Source organism: Ptiloglossa arizonensis, chromosome 4, assembly GCF_051014685.1.
Source record: "Ptiloglossa arizonensis isolate GNS036 chromosome 4, iyPtiAriz1_principal, whole genome shotgun sequence".
Lineage (NCBI taxonomy): Eukaryota > Metazoa > Arthropoda > Insecta > Hymenoptera > Colletidae > Ptiloglossa > Ptiloglossa arizonensis.
In genome coordinates, this window is record NC_135051.1 from 1,535,855 (window position 1) to 1,556,723 (window position 20,869).

The 20,869-nt window shown below is 42.0% G+C and overlaps 1 protein-coding gene and 1 pseudogene across 1 annotated transcript; both read left to right on the forward strand.

Moving 5' to 3' along the window:
- Positions 1-224: 224 nt before the first annotated feature.
- LOC143145892 (uncharacterized) lies at positions 225-2,542 on the forward strand. Its single transcript, XM_076309681.1, has one exon. It carries the CDS (start codon positions 284-286, stop codon positions 1,886-1,888), a length of 1,605 nt encoding a protein of 534 aa, XP_076165796.1. The 5' UTR covers positions 225-283; the 3' UTR covers positions 1,889-2,542.
- Positions 2,543-18,256: 15,714 nt separating this feature from the next.
- Positions 18,257-18,891, forward strand: LOC143145593 (uncharacterized; annotated as a pseudogene).
- The last annotated feature ends 1,978 nt before the right edge of the window (positions 18,892-20,869 follow it).

Sequence of the window (20,869 nt, forward strand, 5' to 3'; positions counted from 1 at the left end):
CGCGTTCCCCCGATGGTCCTGCGTTTTCAACCGTGTAATCAATTATTGGTAATTTTGCATGGCTGTTTGTGATGTTATTAATCTCATATCTTATGCTCTGTAAATACGAGATAGTGTGATTCACGGAAAACGCATGTCATCCGACAGTTCTTTGTATTAATTGTTAAGATATTCTTTTTCTTATCTTCCTGTTTCCTTCTAAATACCTAGTCTTCGTCACTGGAATTCATTGTCAGTATCACTGGTACTCTTTCAACTGCATGTAGCATTAGTTATCGATAAAATGGTGTACATAAATCCGGCAAACGTAATTAATTTACTGGTAACGGCTCTACATATATCCAGTAAACCACCGTCTCCTGTTAATCATAGGGAAATCGAACTATCAGAAATTATACATACTATGATACTTGATAGTATGAACGAAGTTTCATTTACAACCGACTATGTTACGACCCTGGAATACGAAGATCTAGCGCGGCCTCAAGAATATGAGTTTGTTGAAGAGGGTAATATCGAGGAAAACGTTAGTAGCAATGAATTTGATGAGAGGTGTGTCTCGGGTGAAAGTGGTAACGTAGACCTCAATTATAAATCTCGAGCTGTTGAATTTTGGAGAAGCGGTGAAAAAACGCGCAGGACTCTCGACAGTGTACAACATAAATTTAGAAAAGTTAAATCAGTTAAACAACTGTATCAATGGGAAGAAACATTGGCGAGAGGTGGTACACGCAGAGAGAAGATATTATCAATAGTGAAGTATGTACTGGACAAATTTCAGGCTGCTATGAATCAGGGCTCCTTTGTGCATGACATGGATATAAAGCAATGGACGCTAGAAGCAAAGGAGGACGTCGACCTTCCTACATTTAAAGCTGGCCATACCTGGATCATGAATTTCAAAAAAGCGCACAACATCGTTTCAAGAAAGGTTACAAAATTCATCAGTCGTTCCACACAACGGGACAAGCAACAATTACAATTGACATCCACCGACTTCGTAAACCGGGTAAAACCATACATTGCTATGTACAATCCAAATAACGTTTACAACGCTGATGAGAGTGGATTTAATTTGGAAATTCATTCTGGTCGTACGTTATCGTACCGTGGTAGAAAGACCATAGAAGCATCCGTGCAGTCAGTATCCTCAACTACACATAGTTATACGATTCTCCCTACCATTTCCGCGAGCGGTCATTTACTGTCACCCCTATTTATGGTGTTAAAAGAAACTAGTGGGGAATTTGGACCCAGGGTAGAAGAAAGCTTATTTAGACCGGCTAATGTGTATGTTACTGCTTCAAAATCTGGGAAGTTGACATCGCACCATTTCAACATTTGGCTTAAAGAAGTCTTTTTACCAAAGACTGGACTTCAAAGTGTTCTGTTACTTGATTCGTGGAGCGGCCATTGTCCTTCGACTTTTCAGCAAAGTATTCCGGCTGACAAAGAACTTATTACGTTAACCATACCGAAAGGAACAACAGGTTTGATACAACCGCTGGATGTTTACGGTTTTCGGGTATGGAAAAATTTTGTGAGAACTTTTTCAGATCGGGTGTTACTATATGATCTTGATATAAATTTACATCTGCGAAATAATATTATCAAACTGCAATCTCTCACACACAACCAGTTGTCTTCTCCGAGATTCCGGGAATTATTTAAATACTCTTGGTATAAAAGTGGATACCTTGAACAAAGGCCAGACCAGCAATTTGAAAATCCAGTAGATTTCTGTTTCAAATTTCCTGAAGTATATAACCTGCCTCGTTGTAATATGTGTGATAAGCCTGCTATTATAAGATGTGCTTGTTGCAAAAAGTATCTATGTATAGAACATTTCTTTGATGCACATCACCTATGTGAAAACTATGTTGAATGAGATACATGTATAAACCTATTCAAAATAGGATAAAATATTAAATTAGTATGAAACAAATGTTTATGTATGGATATATGTGATATAGTATGTAACATGTCATCAATCTTGATGTAATATCTTATATTATGCTATTATTATGTTATCATACTCAATATCGTCATGTATTAGGAAGTGCGACGAAAACAAGAAATCTGAATATGTAATTTACTGTGTGTTTTTAGCGCGGAATCGCGCGCACGGTGTACGTTTCGTCGTGTATCTGCATAAGTCGATGGTGTATAGTAAAATTAGTATACATGGTTGAATTCAGAATAAAACAAGTAATATTTTTAGTTATTATCAAAATGTAGAAATTCTTTAAAATAACGTAAAAAAAAATTTTCTTTTTAAGAAAAAAAACTTGTTTTAAAATTTTCTTAATGTAAATTTATAGCGCTCATTGTACCATTAAACTTTTACCTAAAACATTTTTTTGTATTTCATGTATTTTAAAAGATATACGCGAAAAAGTGGAAACGCCGATTTGACTTCGAGGGTTGTTTTCACACCCTTAAAGGGCGATTGGGCACGAATGAAGCATACCGTTATTCTTGTCTTGGATCACTCTATAAACCTACAAAGTTTCATTCAAATCCGGGAGTGACGGTTCGCGGTGTTCCCTTGTCAGTCACGCACCAGGATATATTAGACACATTGGTGTCCAGAGGTGTCCCTGGCCCAATGGTGTCGTATATTAAGCACGTGTACACCAACAGCGTTACACACCTAACCTGCGATGGCTGGGTCTCACCAAAAATCCACCCCGCATGCGGAGTCAAACAAGGCGACCCGCTATCACCAATTCTGTTTAATATGGTGATGGACAGACTCCTTAGGAGTATTCCTAAAGAAATTGGAGTGGACATTTCGGGAGAGCACTATAACGCGTTAGCGTTTGCGAACGACCTCGTGTTGGTAGCCTCAACACCTCGAGGGCTACATTAAGCGCTGGACCTTACAGCCGATTACTTGGCACGGTGTGGGCTTGCGATTAACACCGGGAAATCCTACACTGTGGCCATAAGAAATGTACCACATATTAAGAGGTCAGTAGTGGACAGTAAGATCAGATTCAAGTGTGCGGAGGCTCCGCTTCCAGCAATGAGAAGGGAGGACGAGTGGATGTACTTGGGCGTCCCATTTACGCCGAAAGGGCGCGTAACATGTAAACCTGAAAAGTAGCTTCAGGAAACCCTTAGCAAGCTATCTAAAGCTCCTCTGAAGCCGCAGCAGAGGATGTTTGCACTAAGAGTCATGGTTCTCCCCAGCCTCTACCATGTGATGACACTCGGGTCGACGAATTTGAGTCGTCTCAAGAGAGCAGATGCCTTAGTGCGGGGCGCAGTCAGGAAGTGGCTTGCCTTGCCCCACGACGTGGTCAACGCGTATTTTCACGCCAACGCCAAGGATGACGGACTATCGATCCCCTCAATGCGGTGGCTTATGCCACTTAAAAGGAAAGAAAGGCTAGAGGCCCTGCGGAAGGGAAGCTCGGAGCCTCTGTTTTTCATAGCCCAAGAGATCGAGAAGGCCCTAAGGCGAAGGCTGAAAGAAGGGCATGGTGAACTCGACCACAGAGGTAGTATAGACAAGCGATGGGCGGCCTTACTCCACTCTTCAGTGGACGGAAAGGCTCTCTGTGAGTCTCGCAAGGTTCCCAATCAAAATCAATGAGTATTAGAGGGAACTTGGTTCCTCTCTGGTAAGGATTTCGTCAATTCGATGAAATTGCGCATCAATGCCTTGCCTACTAGGTCGAGGTGCAACAGGGGTAGGCAAGGAGACCGATTATGCAGAGCAAGCTGCAACCAGAAGGAGACTTTGAATCACATAATGCAAGTATGTCCGAGAACGCACAGAGCACGGGTTGCAAGGCATAATGCTGTTGCCGCCTATGTGAAGAGAGCTCTTTCTAGGAAGTACATAGATGTGGAAGACGAACCCCACATTAACACACCTAGCGGTCTCAGGAAGCCTGACCTAGTAGCGAGGCGTAATGGTACCGTGCTGGTAGTCGATGCCCAAGTCGTAGGTGAACAAAGCGACCTAACCAGAGCCCATGAGGCTAAGAAGAGCTATTACAGGGAGTTCGTGCACGAAGTGGTGGCTGAAAAATATCGCACGAGTGAAGTCAAGTACACGTCCGTCACGATCTCATACCGCAGAGTATGGAGCCAAAAGTCGGCCGAAGATCTAATACGACTAGAGATCCTCAGGAAGAAAGACCTCAAGGTCCTTTCATCCCGAGTCCTTATTTGAGGACTGAACGCATATTGGAGGTTCGGCAAGACAACTGCCATGAGGAGGGAAACACCAAGACAAGGAATTGGATAGAAGCCGGATCGGCATTAAGTGGTGCTGCCTACCATCTTAGACACACTACGGGGTGGAGTTTTAGTGGGTATGCCCTGTGAACGGGAGAGTCCCACACTCCTGATGGTTATGGTCAGGGTCAGTGCGTAAAGCGTTTCTCCCCCCCCCCCCCCCCCAAAAAAAAAGAGGCCCTGTAGGCGGTCGCTTGAGGTGTCGGGTTGGGCAACCTTCCTAGTATCCGAGATCAGTCCTACGAGTCATAGTTTAGCAAGCAGTTACCTCTTAGTGGTTCCCGCCATCAGTACCTCCCCCAGGGGGAAACTAAAAACTGCCTCTGCGCCCTACGGTCTGGTGCTGCCACCCCCTTCGATCGTCTTTATCTCGGCCCAAATCACACTAAAAAAGCCTCGGATGAAAACAATTATATTAGTGCTGGCGAGCCCTCAGGCTCGTCCGGCCCAACTTCTATAACCAGCAAAACTGTATCTGACTCTGCTGAAACCTACCAGTGCAGAATGGAAAGCTGCAATCGAACATTCGCAACCCCTAGAGGGAGAGGAGTACATGAACAGAAAGCTCATAAGAACTGGCATGATGAGCAGCACGCACAAGCCATTGTCAACAAAAAGACACCTTAGAATGCAGAAGAGGCAGCACTTCTGGCACGGCAGGAAGCGCACCTCTCAATAAATGGCGAGAAATTCTTAAACCAGGCTTTATCATCTTATTTTCCTAACCGCACCCTTGAAGCAATCAAAGGGTGAAGGCGCTACCAGCAACACAAGGACATGGTGTAGCAATTCATACAAGAATGTCGAAACAACCAAAATAGTGGCACCAATGATCTACAAAACCAACAGATCGAACCAATCGAACACCTCCTAGACGGGAATACCCTTGCAGCTGAACTAAGCGACCTGTTTGCCAAAATGGAACCTCTGAGGGGCGCAGAGTTCCACGCAGACCACCTAGATCGAATATATAAAAATATCTTGAGCTGGGACAAAAATAGAATCTCTGAAGAGCTCGAGATTTATCTGCTGAAAGTATTCCCTTTACCACCTAAACGAGGGAAACCAAACCTGGCGGCCGAACCAGATAAAGTGCTAACACGGAGACGCGCAAAACGGAAAGAATATGCGCTAACACAACGGGCATGGAAAAAGAACCCATGCAACTGCCTCCGTAAAATCCTAAAAGATAAAACGTCCAAATTAACACCGGCTATGGACGAAATGGTACCGTTTTGGCAAGCGGTCATGACTGGTGGGGGTGACCAGTCACCAGGTGCAAACACCAAGGCACAAGAAATCAACGCACTTTGGGCACTTATCGAATCACATGAAGTCTATGAAGCCTACCCAGAAATGACTTCCTCTCCAGGTCCAGATGGATTCTCGGCCCTCCAGCTGAAGGCCATGCCTACCCAGATCTTAGCAAGAATATTCAACCTATTCTTGCTATGTGGCAAGCTCCCAAAACACCTGCTGGAATCAATGACCACCCTGATGCCCAAAAAGGATGGCGCCTCTGAGCCTGGAGACTACAGACCGATTACGGTGTCCTCTATAATAATAAGGACCTACCACAAATTGCTGGCTAGGCGCCTAATGCGACTTGTGGACTTAGACAAAAGACAGAAAGCGTTCGTCCCAATGGACGGATGCTCAGAAAACATATTTGACCTAGATATGGTCCTAAGATACCATCGCCAAAACTTTAAAAGCCTCTTCATAGCATCTATCGACATAGCTAAGGCTTTCGATTCCTTGTCACATAACACCATCAAAGACACTCTGACCATCAAAGGGGTTCCGACCCCAATGGTCGAATATGTGATGGATGTATATGCAAGAAGTATAACGAAACTAGTGTGCGATGGCTGGGAGTCTGTGTCAATACACCCCACATGTGGGGTAAAACAAGGTGACCCACTATCACCAATAATTTTTAACCTGGTGATAGATACGCTCTTAAGAGCCAGTCTCTTAAGAACGCTTCAACGCGTTCGCTTTTGCGAACGACATTGTGTTTATTACATCTACATCTCATGGGTTGCAACTAATATTGGACCTGGCTTCCAACTACCTGGCACGGTGTGGACTAAAGATTAATGCTTCCAAGTCCTTCACCGTTGCCATCAAGAACGTGCCACTCGAGAAGAAAACGGTGGTTGATGGCAGACAAAAGTTCTACTGTGACGGACAAGCAATGCGATCAATAAAACGAGCTGATGAGTGGAAATACTTAGGCGTTCCTTTTACACCTGAAGGGCGCTCTATAGGTCACGAAGATGACCATTTGAAAACGGCACTGGTCAAACTAACTAAAGTACCATTAAGAAGAACAGTGTGGATGAAAGAATGAAGGTGGGAGAAAGTGTACGCGTGAATATAAATGAGCATACGAATTTGAAAACGTATGCGGTGATAGTAAAACCAAAAAATGAGAATCAGAACATAACGAGCGAGGAAATAAGAGAGAAAGTGATAGAAGAAATGAGCGAGTTTATGAATGTGAGAGTGAAAGCAGTGCGTAAGATTAAGAACAGTGGAGTGGCGGTTGAGACAGTAAGTGAGCAAGAGAGGAACGCCATAAATGAATGCGTGAAGCTTGACAAGCTAGGCCTTAAAGCCAATCTGCCGGGCATAATTAGGCCCAAGGTCATTATGTACGACGTGCCGAATGAGCTGAAGATTGAGACCATCTTGGAAGAAATGTATGAGAAAAATTTGAAAGAGTGTATGACACGGGGCGAATTTAAGAAAAGAGTGAGAGTAATAAATAGATCCAGTAAGGAAGGAGCGAACGAAGGGAACATAATTATGGAAATGAGTGCGATAGCGAAAGGGATGCTGACACGTGCCGGAAGAGTCTATATAAAATGGCACGCGTTTAAAGTGCGTGAGTTTAAATGTGTATTGAGGTGCTTTGGTTGTTTGGGCTTTGGTCATATGATGCGTGACAGTAAGAGCAAGGTAAGGGTGTGTAAAAAATGTGGAGAACGTGGACACGAGGTGAAAGACTGCAGAGCAACGAAAGAGACGTGCAAGAATTGTAGGGAAAGAGGTATGAATGACGGACACTCAGTAATATCGAATGAGTGCCCGCAACATGTGCGAATCATCGAAAGAATGAGGGAACGAATATGCTATGACTGAAGGCTGTCTGCGTATGAGACAGCTGAATTTCCAGAGAGCAAATGTTGTTATGTGTGATTTAGGCATGGTTCTGGGTGAAGAAAATGTAAGCATAGCGTTTCTCCAGGAGCCCTATGTCGCGTACGAGGATGTTAGAGGGTTGCCAACTCATATGAGTGTATACAAGTGTGATGGAATGATCAAGACAGCGATTGTAGTGAACGATGCGAATGTGCAATCATTGTTGGCGAGTGAACATACAAACGAGTATGGTGTGTGTGTATGGATAGAAGGTATATTTGGTGAAATGTATGTGGTGTCCGTGTACTGTCAGTATGGGACAGACATTGAACCGTACTTGCCGTATCTGGAGACTATAATACGGTATGCAAAAAGAGTGCCGGTGATCGTTAGAATGGATGCCAACGCGATAAGTGCGCTATGGCACAGTAAATTCCAAATGAGAGGGTATGAGAGCGAGAAGAGTGGCGAAGTATTAGAGAACTTCATAGTACAAAGTGGTATGACTGTGCAAATGAGCCAAGCGAATGGTACACCTTTAGTGGTGCGAATGTACAGAGTGATATAGATGTAACCCCAGGGTAGGTGTGAGTACAAATGGGAAGTGAAGAAGAAACGGGGTGTGAGTGATCGTAATATAATATTGATATACATGAATTATGGAATAACGAGTACGAGTAAGTCTCCGCCTGTGAGAACGAGATAGTCTGCCAGAAATGTCGTTTGGGACGAGTACATGAGAGTAGTGCGCATAGAGGCGGAGGAAGTAGGAATGGAACATTTTGCGAGGCTGAGTATAGATGAGAAGGCGAGTGCAATCACTGACTGGGTCGCTAAGGCGAACGATATAACCATGAAGAGGGTTCAATGCTCCAAGCACGAAAAAAGTGTAAAGTGGTGGACGCAAGAATTGGAGAAGGCGAGGAAACGGGTACGAAGGGCAAGAAGGCAATACCAAAGGGCGAGGAGTACTCAGAGTACGTGTGTAGATCAGAAAATAACCCTGAAAAGATGCGTGAATGAATATAAGTGGATGATTAAAGACATGAAAGAAAGAAATTGGACATAGCTCGTTAGAGTGAAAGGAAATGCTGATCCGTGGGGAGAGGTATACAAAGTATGCATAAGAAAACGGAGGTATGATGATCTGTGTGGGCTGAAAGATGGAGAAAGTTTGACGCGAACGTGGAAAGAGAGTGCAAGTGTATTACTAAAAGAACCCCCCCTGATGCAGTAAATGGCGATACTGAGCGAACGATACATCATGATGTAATAAGGGCAAATGCGGTCAAACAAATTGCATGGGATGAGCTAGATCGTGCCGTGCGTGCGAATAAATCGGGCAAGGCACCTGGAATGGATGGTTTGACGGCTGAAATGATAAAGAATGTATGGCGTGTGATACCGGAATGGATGAGAGAAACTTTCGACGAGTGCATGAAAGAGCAATACTTCCCGAATGAATGAAAAAAGACCGATGTTCTTGTCCACCTTAAATCCCCCCACAAAGTGCGGTCCGATCCACGGTCGTAGAGGCCGACAAGTCTCCTTCCGACTCTGGGAAAAATACTAGAACGAGTGATGGTAGAGAGGTTGGAGCAAAAAACGAGTGGACGACTGAGGGAATGTCAGTTTGGTTTTCGTAAAGGTAAATCAACTGAGGATGCATGGTATAAAGTGCGCAGATGTGTAAGTGACTCTGAGAGTATGTATTGGGTGTTTTTGTCGACTTCAAAGGAGCTTTCGACAACCTGTCCTGGGAACGAATAGCGGAACGTCTACGTCAGTTTGAATGCGAAGAGCTTGGGTTATGGTTGAGCTATTTCAAGGATAGGAATGCGTGTATTGTAGGAAAGAATGAGACAATGTGGAGAAGGGTTGAGAGGGGATGCCCATAGGGGTCGGTTTGCGGCCTCGTAGTATGGAATCTCATGATGGATGAACTTTTATCTGAATTAGAAAGATATGAATGTAAGATCGTAGAGTATGCGGATGACTTGTTAATACTAGTCGTGGGAGCAAGTAGAAGTATTATAGAAGCAAAGAGTGCAAAATGTATAACGTGTGTGATAAGTTGGGGCAGAAGTGTTGGACTGGAAGTAAGTGATAGGAAGACGGTGTGTAAGTTGCTGAAGGGTTCCCTCTCGGGTAACAGAGATTGCCATGCACCATGCGTGTTTGCAGAAGAAATGAGAGTGAGGTACGTGAAGCAACTCAAGTACCTAGACGTGTGTATGAGTGAGCGAATGTGTTTCAAGCCGCATTTAATAGAGCTCAAGAGTGAGCAAAATGTGAAGTTTGCGTGTATGAGTATTAAATTCGAGTCAGGGTTATACATGTGCTACCTCCTAACCGGACATGGTAGTATGAATGGCTTTCTGTACAAGCGTGAGTTGATAGAGAGTGGCAGGTGTGAATGTGGTGCGACGTGCGAAGACTAGATGCACATACTAACTGAGTGTGAACTGTACGAGGATTTGAGGAACCTACAGGCGTTTGGTGTAAAAATGAGTTAACCCTTTCTCTACGAGCGTCGCCCATAGGCGACATCCGCGCGACGACCTGTGTGTACGAGTGTCGCCTATAGACGACATCCGTGCGACGACTTGTGTGTACGAGTGTCGCCTATAGACGACGTCAGTTTGATACCACTTGACCATGAGCGCCGCGATGTTTTTATCTTTAGGCATACTGCACATCGATGGCATTGGTCTCATTCTCTGGTTGATTCGTATTTGTTTAAAACAAGTGAAATATTAGCATGTAATTTTGTTGGAGCAATCGGGCAAGAATCACGTTCCAGTCTCGTTCAAGCTGTCAGTGGCTAATATTCAACCGTCCTGAAGTAATCCAAGTATAGGTATATTTTGAAACCGAAATATATATATTTGAAAATATATATATCTGTACGTCGAAACAAGTTTTTTCTTTATTCTATTCGAGAATAAACTGTTTATATTGTACAAAAGTACAATACAAGTTCCTTGAATCATTAAAAGAAATTGGATAGCAGCTGTTAGCTAAGTTTCCAAGGTATGCAACATTTATTTGAAAATTTTACTTGGGGCTTTGTTTAGTTTATTTTATAAGATCTTTTGTACCTCCCTTATTAGAATGGCACAAAGACGGTCGAAAAGAATTAGATCCTGTAATGGCTTAATTGATTCAAACAGTGACTCAGATAATGAAAATGAAATTAATGTAATACCACACAGAAATAGAAGAGCTATATGTAGTACTTCCGAATCAGAAGCAGAAGAGATGGAAGCCCATGACAGTAATTGTGAAGTATGGACGTCGAACACATTCGTCCCCAAAATACATAATTTTACGGTAGCGAATTCAGGAATTAAAAGAAATATTAATAGATCTGAGAAAATCTTAGATTATTTTCAACTTTTTGTTTCTGAAGAGCTCGTAGAGTTAATTGTAAGGGAATCTAATCAATATTGGTCTCGAAAGAATAATAATAACGTAAATATGTCAGATGGAACAGTATTAGCCGAATTATATTGTTTCTTTGCTGTGAGATTATTGATGACCCGCAACAAGAAGTTATCATTAGCAGAATACTGGAGTAAAGATAAACTTCTGTGTAGCGATATTTTTGGAGAAATAATGACGAGAGACCGTTATTTTAAATTACTACAAATGCTACATTTCACCGATGATGTTGACCAAACTAATGATCGTTTATACAAAATACGAAACGTCGTTGAAATATTGCGGAAAGCATTTAATGAATCATTTCAGCCTTATCAACGGCTATGCATTGACGAAAGTCTGCTTCTGTATAAAGGACGGCTTTCTTTTAAGCAATACATACCATCAAAGAGAAACAGATTTGGTATAAAATCGTTTATTCTGGCGGATTGTGAGATAGGATTCGTGCAAGATTTAATTGTGTATGCCGGATCATCTACCATGGTGGATACTGAAAATCGAGACATCGGAAAATCTGGAGCAATAGTGGAAACCCTTATGAATCCGCATCTGGGAAAGGGCCATACCCTTTATGTAGATAATTGGTATGCGAGTCCCGCTTTATTTAAGTTTTTACATAATAATGGCACAAATGCATGCGGGACTGTAATGAAAAGGAGAAAGGGAATGCCCAAAATTGACAAACGATTGAAAAGGGGAGAGGCTGCATTTAGATCATCCGATAATTTATTAGTTTTAAAGTGGATGGATAAGAGAGAGGTGTACATGCTTTCTACAATGCATACAGCAGAATTTAAGACGGTAATCAGGCACGGAGGAGAAAGAGTTATCCAGAAACCTGTATGCGTGTTAGATTATAATAATTCAATGGGTGCTGTGGATAAAGCTGATATGGTCATAAGCATTGTGAACTCGAGCCGGAAATCTTTGAAGTGGTACCGGAAATTCTTCTTTCATTTGATAGACATTTGCGTCTGGAACGCTTATTGTCTGTACAAGCATAAGATGAGACGATCAATATCTATGGCAAAATTTCAAATTCAATTAATTAGGGAAATACCAGGGAAGTACCATCATAGTAGAAATCATCAACATCGAGCGTCGAATAATCATCCACTGAGATTAATAGAACGACATTTTCCGTCGGCTTATAAATCGGTAGAGAAAAAACCAAGGAGAAGGTGTGTTGTTTGCCATGCGAACGACAGAAGACGCGAAACTGCGTATGAATGTAAACATTGTAATGTGGGATTGTGTGTTGACCCTTGTTTCAAGATTTATCACACTGAATTAAATTATTGAAAATTTTAATTTGATATTGTAAAGTGTAATTTTGAATTCTTAAATATATTTTTATTGATATAATAATTGGAAAACCTTAAAATATGTTGTTGTGTAACACTTAAAGAATCGTACGATCCGGAGAATGACAAGTCTGCACAGAAAGATATGCGTCCGAACACCAGTTTACCTAAGTACAACATGCATACTTTCCGGCGCAGTGGTCCGTTCAGTGGCGCTACTTCGGCGGCACGCGGGCCCGTACAGCGGTGAAGCTCCTACGGAAGACACTGCCGTAGCGAAAGGGTTAAAATGGGCTGACAGATGTGAGCGGTGTGCTGAGCAGTGTTAAGTGAATCGATGTAGCCGAACAGATTTTAGAAACAGTATGTCTTCCTGATTACCAAAGACGTGGAAGGATGTCTGCTGGAAATGCTCCGAGTCGCTTACAAGCGAAGTAATGGGGACATTTCCCAAGAAATATACCACCTACAAACGCCAAAAAAAATCCACAACGGAGGTGCGTAATATGCGCTAAACATAAAAAACGGAGTGAAACTACATGGGAGTGTAAAACATGTCTTGTAGCGTTACACATTCCAAGTTGTTTTGAAAAGTATCACACCCTGCAAGATTATTAATAAATAAATTTAGTATTGATACAGATATAATTTTATCCTTCTGCCTCTTTATATTCTCTTCCGGAACCCACCCGCTGAACGCGCCGCGAAGTGATTCCCGCTCGATTGTTCTGGCACGCGCAACCGAGAATTTCTTTGCACCGCAAGTGGTTAAAACCCCAACAACGATTATTTGCTCTGAGGATAATGGTACTACCAGGTCTATACCACCTACTAACCCTGGGAAATACCATCCTCAGCAAACTTAAAAGAATCGACACAATGGTGCGGGGAGCTGTTAGGAAATGGCTGGGGCTCCCCAAGGATGTACCATATGCCTATTTTCATGCCAACGTTAAAGACGGTGGCCTATCCTTACCTTCAATGAGATGGTTAATGCCTTTAAGAAGAAGGGAAAAGCTACAAAAACTTAATAAAGACCAAAACAACGAGCCAGCCTCATACCTTTCCCAGGATATCAACAAAGCCAAGCGAAGGCTATTAGAAGGACGAGAAGACCTGGACAGTACCACTAAGTTAGAACGTAGATGGGCCAGAATACTACATTCATCCAACGATGGCAAGGCTTTTAAAGAGTCTAGGAAAATGCCACAACAGCCCCAATGGATCACAGATGGTAACCGCTTCCTGAGTGGAAGGGACTTCGTCAACATGACGAAGCTTAAAATAAACGCAATGCCCAGTCGATGAAGGACGACAAGAGGACGAATTACCGATCGAAATTGTCGAGCTAGATACAATCAAATGGACACAACGAGCCATATTCTCCAAAGATGCCACAGAACACACTCAGCCAGAATTGAAAGGCACAATACTATTGTAGCCTATATTAAAAGAGACCTACAAAAAAAGAGCGAAACTGTGGGCGAAGAACCAACCTTCAACACATCTGATGTAATCGGTTAGGTGGAGCGCGTGCACGACGTGCGCTTCTTCGACCCGGTTGTCATGGTGTTCTAGAGGCAAGCGTGTAAGAGTGGTGTGAGGCATTCGTGGCCGATCGCCAACAATACTCCCGCGTGATCCGATTCGAGGACACTGCCAGGCGGGGAATTTGACTGGGGCGGTACATCTGTCAAAGAATAACACAGGTGTTCTAAGGCCAGCTCATCAAGAACGGAAACCTCGCGCAAAGCAAAAGGGCAAAAGCTGGCTTGATCTCGATGTTCAATATGCATAGAGACTGCGAAAGCACGGCCTATCGATCCTTTTGGCTTGAAGAGTTTTCAACCAGAGGTGTCAGAAAAGTTACCACAGCTCATTCTATCATTGCGAAGCAGAATTCACCATGTGTCGGATTGTTCACCCGCCGACAGGGAACGTGAGCTGGGTTTAGACCGTCGTGAGACAAGCTAGTTTTACCATACTGATGACTAGTCGTTGCAATAGTAATCCTGCTCAGTACTAGAGGAACCACAGGTTCGGACATTTGGTTCACGCACTCGGTCGAGCGGCCGGTGGTGCGAAGCTACCATCCGTTAGATTATGCCTGAACACTTCTAAGGCCGTATCCTATCTAGTCAAAGGCGGCAATGATATTTCTAGGAGTCTCATATAGGTCGAAAAGCTCAAAACAATGTGACACTACTAGGTGACCAATCCATCGTGGCCGGTCATCGCACGGGCCCCATTTTGCCGTATGGGCGTCTTTGTATCCGTCGTCGGAATCTCGCCAAACGAAGGACACGGCGCTCTAGCTGTCGATCATGGGTATTCCAAGTTCGACGTCGAGACTCGGAATCTACTATAGAAAAGTACTAGGGCCACAAGTTTCGAATGATTGCACTACACCTTTGCAGTTTTTCTCATTGTTTTTTACAGATGAGCTGATTAAGAAACAAATTTATATGCTGAAAAAATAATTAGCGGCCGTGAGATCCCTGTACATTCATTGTGGCATAATTGGTATGATGTTACAGCCATTGAATTAAAAGCCTTTCTTGGTGTAATTATAAACATGGGTTTGATGCCTCTGCATGATATAAAAGACTATTGGAACCGAAAATTTCATGGATACATTCCATTTTATAGTAGTATTTTCAAACGCCAGCGATGTCTACAAATATTCTGGGTACTGCATTTGGAATCCACGCCGCAAACGGGCAATAACGAAAGAATGTCTGTGGATAAAGTTGCCCGTTTGCTTAATTATTTGGACAAAGAATTCAGACAGCATTACGTACCAGCACAGAATATCTCTGTGGATGAATCTATTGTTGGATTCAAAGGACGAATATCGTTCAAAACGTACAATCCCAAAAAACCAAACAAATGGGGACTTCGTCTGTACGTATTGGCTGACTCATTGTCTGGATATGTATTCACATTTTTGCCATATTTTGGGAAACAGACCACCGATGCACTAATTTACCCAGATTTGCCCGTTACAACCCGGATTGTTTTACACCTGTACAATAATCTACAGCAGTCACTACCCGGAGCTACAGGATACCACATGTTTACCGACAAGTTGTACACTAGTGTCATACTTGGCCAAAAATTGCTTAATTTGAAATGCCATTTAACGGGAACGGTAATGATTAATAGAAAAGGAACACACTTTTTTATGAAATCACCGAAACTAAGAATCGGAGAAACAATTGCGTATCGGAAAGAAGAAACATTACTGCTTGAATGGCGCGATAAGCGTGTCGTGTCCATGTTATCAACATATGGTACTTCAGGATCCCAAATTATTAGAAATAGAAGAGCTGGGAATAATAGAAATCAGCCAGTTGTGAAGCCCAGTACCATAGTACAGTATAATAAAAACATGGGCGGCGTCGATTTAGCTGACCAGTATACAGCAACCTACTGCTTCCTCCGCAAAACACTAAAATGGTGGAGGAAACTGTTTTTCTGGGGTTTCGAAGTGTCAATAATTAATGCTTATGTTTTGTACAAAGCATCTCCGAACACCAATAAAAACATTTCCCACAAACAATTTAGAGAGAACCTTTTGCTTGATCTTGTGGGGAACTTCCGAATGACAGTAAAACGTGGAGTACCGTCATCTACCGACAATGAACAACAACTGAATGGGAAATTGCATATCATTACACTACATCCCCAGCGTAAACATAAGGATTGTGCAGTTTGTTCCAATCGAAAAGTTCCAGGTGGCAGGAAAGAAACTTCTTATATATGCGAAACATGCGACAGACAACCGGGATTGCATGTTGGAGAATGTTTTAAACGTTATCATACGATGGTTAATTATAAACTGTAAACAATAAAAAAAATGTTTATATAAATCTCTCCCTGCGTTCGTGCTTAAAAATTTTATAATTTTATTTTATATACCCACTAATTCACATGGTACGCACTTGCGAATCCAGCTCAGTCCTGCTGGAACGAAACGGTAAAGAGTGTTCGGTCCGCAAAGGGTTAGGTACCTGACGGGGTGTTGTACTCGGTAGAGCAGTTACCACGCTGCGTTCTGTTGAGACTCAGCCCTATGCGTGGGGATTTGTCTTGTCGATTAGTCGAGGCACCACAAGCGAGCATAGGACTTAAAGAAATATACACAACACCACAAACTAGGCTGGAGAATATTGAAACCAAACGATACAAAGTACAATGCCGCTGGGACTTTTTTTTTTCTTTTAAAAATGGGTAGTAAAGAAGGAGCCTCGGAAATAGGAGCTCCCGGCTCCCTGGAGCTTCTGTGGCGGCCATGTCCGCTATAGATCGGAGTGCCAATGATGACCTTGGCATTACATTGGACAATGAGATCTCTCAATGTGTGAACCGCCCTTTGGGCGAGCAGATTGATTGCTATATATACAGCTTGTCTGGCCGTGGCAGCTAGTTCCTGCAGACATCGCATTTCAAGGAACACACAGAGGAACAACACCCAACAGCAAGAATCAAATGGAGGTGCGCCACATGTCACGAGGAATTTCCTAAACTACATGCATGTAGATGTCACCTGCAAAAATGCAAGGGATTAGTCCTAAGTAATGAGGGTGAAGGGGTGACATGCGAGGCCTGTGGAGAGCGACTTGCCACTAAGCGGGGCTTGTCTACGCACGAGTTGCATAGGCACCCGGAAGTGAGAAAGGACAAGAGAAAGGCTGTCGGTGCAAACCAGGGAGAAAATAGACCAGGCAAGAGAGCCTCGGCCTGGTCAAAAGAGGAAACGGATCTCCTCGTCCGACTGAACGAAAGGTATACGCGAACCTTTTCTCCCTGGAAAGACACTGAAACAAGTTAGCGATAAAAGAAGGCTCTTGCCCGTGCACAAGAAGGGGGAAGCGATTGATAAGGGCCCCTTGGAGGAGTCCTCTGACAGCAGCTCATATTAGTCGACCGCGGAAGAATTGAGCCCCAGCCTCTTTCCAACTTCAAAAACTGGAAGGAGGTTCTAAGGGGAGCTATTATGGCAAGCCAGTTGAATGACTTAAATCATTTCAAAAATATTGAAAAAGAAATAGGGGAGTTGGCTGGTCAAGAAGAGGTTGACGAGACCGCAGTGAACGCCTTACTGGGAAACTTCAAGGAGCGACTAAAGGAAAACGTTCAAGTGAGCAACAGTCCTAACAAGGGCTGAGGAAGAAATCGTCAACCAAAGATATATAACAATGGGGCTAATAAGAGGAGAAAATTTGAATATGCCAGATACCAGGATCTTTATGAGAAATGCCCCAAAAAGCTCCTGGATCTGGCAATTATGGGGAAGACCATCCAAGAGAAAGAGGTGGATCTTCCAGAAAAGGAGGCAATGTAATTCGCCAGATTATTCCATCGGCAATGGAAACCGAGGAAAGGAAAATACCTATCAGAAGAGGTCATAACCGAGCGAGCTCGATCTCGTCATTCATGGACGACTGTAACGCGCCACAGGAACAAAAAACCGTTTGTTTTCAAGGACCTCGGCACAACGACGCGTGTGTTCGTGAGGCACAGCGGACTTGCAACCGGCGTACGACGGCCCTTATGAGGTTGTCGAGCGACACCTGAAACACTTTAACACTAAACCTACTATGCGCGGTCAAATGACCACTTTTGAATATTTCATTTAGAATTTCTTGTATACAATGTTACTGTATGACCATGTAGCTTATTGACTTTTCCTATAATATACATACAACCTATTTTTTAATATTCACAACTTTTTTTCACAACAAAATTCATGTTATTTACGACTATATTCTTCGAAAAATGCACTCCTGAAATTGTTTTACGAGTCTACGATATAATTGTGGATCTACAGTGTAGACAAACGCGCAATTGGAACAAATGCATATCGTTCCTTGTACGACAATACGGTCTTGCGATTCTAACAAAGAGCATCGAAATTTCACAGTGTATAATAGAAATTATTACATGGTATAAGTGATAATTTCGACAATGTTAACAGATCCAACAATATTTTGTGGTATTATTTACAATTGTTTTTTCTTTCTGGTCTCAATGTTTTTGCCCCATTTGATTTATATTTTTGTATTTTAGTTTTTACTTTATCGTTTGTATATTCACCCCCAAAAATGTCAAGACATTCGAGGAATATCAATTTATTAGGTAAAATAAATAATATCGACGAAAACTGTTCGGAAGATGATCAAGAAGTTTCCGATATTGATAATAATACAGCAGAAAATAATTGTGACTTATTTGACAGCGATACGGACGAAGAGAATATTTTGAATATACGAAGAGGACAAAAAAGAAAGAGATTTATAGTTAGTTCCGAAAGTGAAAAATGAGAAAGAGATTAAAACTGCTATGGACGGAACCGTTTGGCAAAAAATAAAAGAAGGGTCTAATCGCGGAAGAGCACCGATTTATAATATTTTCAAGGAAATATCAGGACCGACAGGATACGCTAAACGAAATATTATAAAGGGCAGAATTGAGTCAGCATTTTCCTTGATTATTGATCCTAACATGATTGAACATATAAGAAAATATACGGAATTAGAGACATTTTGCGTGTTGAAAACGAAATGGAATTTATCTATTGCAAAATTATTTGCATTTATTGGACTTCTATATGCACGCGGCGCATATGAGGCTAAAAATATGGATGTGTCTATTTTATGGAACGAAATGGAGTCCGTCATTTTTCTCGACAACTATGAGCCGAAATGACTTCGCAGAAATCATGAGATTAGACAATTAGATTTTATAATAGCACAAAATTCGGTGTAGATGTAACCGATCAAATGGCCAGAAAATATAGTGTAAAATCTAAATGTTAAAGATGGCCTTTACAGGTATTGGATAGTTGATACTTTCGGCGAAAATAATCTGGACGAAATGATTTAGGACCAAACTGTCAATGATAGTGACATTATCAATAATTTGATAGATTATGAAAATAGATAAGAAGAACCGGAATCTGTTACAGCAGATAAAATATATGCAGGGAGATCCAGAGATTTCTACAAAATTGGAAACGCATTTTCTTAAAATAGATACTAATGTGGAAAGAAGCTTGAAATTCCAAAAAGAGCTGAGATCGTTTACAAGTAATTGACCAATCGACCGTCGTCACAAAAACTGATCACTGACTGTATGGTACCAAAAAACAAATCAATTGAAATCCTATCTTCAAGCGACGAAAGCGATTTTGGACCAATTCGTCACAAGAAGATGCGCGTTTTGGATTACGACGAGTAGCAGCGAACTATTTAATGTACAATTTGAAAACTTCTCCATGTATATGTACAATGAAGAATTAAATGTTTTTACAATTTTTCCAGGTCTAATTTAATTATTTAATTTAATTGAAAGCATTCTCTCATCTATTTCGTAAATAATTGATGTGTTTTCTAAGTGTGACTTTCTTTATGCGGTCGCTGTCCGCCACATAAAAAAAATTTTAGGTAGTATATCGTACAAAGTTGTTTATTATACGTATATATGTATTTATGAAATTTCCAAATATTTTTTTTACGATTTCTTTTATGCGAACCCTATCCACCGCACAAAAACAGGTTTTACTGTATTTCTCTGAGCGAAAATGACACATGGGATATAGTGCCTGAGCCGGAAGATAAAAACATAGTTACGTGTAAGTGGGTGTTTAAATTGAAACGAAAGAGTGTTGGGACTATTGAAAGAAGCAATGCAAGACTTATTGCGCGTAGGTTTTCCCAAAAATATGGGACAGACTACGACGAGGTATTTGAACCTGTCGTACGGCAAGTGACCTTTAGATTTTTTCTAGCTGTGACAGGTCAAAAACAGATGTCAGTCAAGCATATCGATGGGAAGACAGCGTTTCTCAACGGAAGGCTATCGGAAGACATATATATGGGGCAACCAGAACGATACGCAGAGCCAGGAAAGGAAAATTATGTCTGTAAACTAAATAAAAGTATTTATGGTCTGAGACAAGCCACGAAAATCGTCAACCACAGAAAAATAACAATGGGGTTAATAAGATGAGAAAATTTGAATATGCCAGATACCAGGAGCTTTATGAGAAATGCCCCAAAAAGCTCCTGGATCTAACAATTATGGGGAAGACCATCCAAAAGAAGGAGGTGGATCTTCCAGAAAAGGAGGCAGTGGGTACACTGTACTCAGGTCTCTGGAGGGTGCACGGACCCCAAACAAAGCTTCCAACAAAGGAAGCTAGGAATTACAAAATTAAAATGGGTCACATATGGACAAACCATCGCTGTGGATGAACTGGCCGAAAAGCTAAAGAAAATAAAGAAAGATACAGTCGCAGGAGTGGATCGAATAAAAAAGATCCACTTGCGAAGGGCCGGGGCGCTGCTAACATTCGCCAAATTGTGCAATTTCCTGTTGCTGAGCCGAATCTACCCGTCGCAATGGAAGCTGGATCATACCACGCTCATACCTAAAACGGGGAAGAGTGTGGCGTAAGTCAGCAACTGGAGTCCTATAAAAAATTACTATTCGTACTGAAGATGTAATATTCGTAAATTTTCATTTTCATCAGCAGGTGATTTACAACTATTCAGGTCAACGATACGGTAAACAAAAATTAATACAGAGCTTTTGATAATAATTTGGAAATACGAATTTATGTAACGTAAATCGGAAACAGGTAGCCAACAAAATTATTAAGGAAGTGCAATGATTCAGTAGTATCAAAAAACTTGAATGGTACCTGAATAATCGTA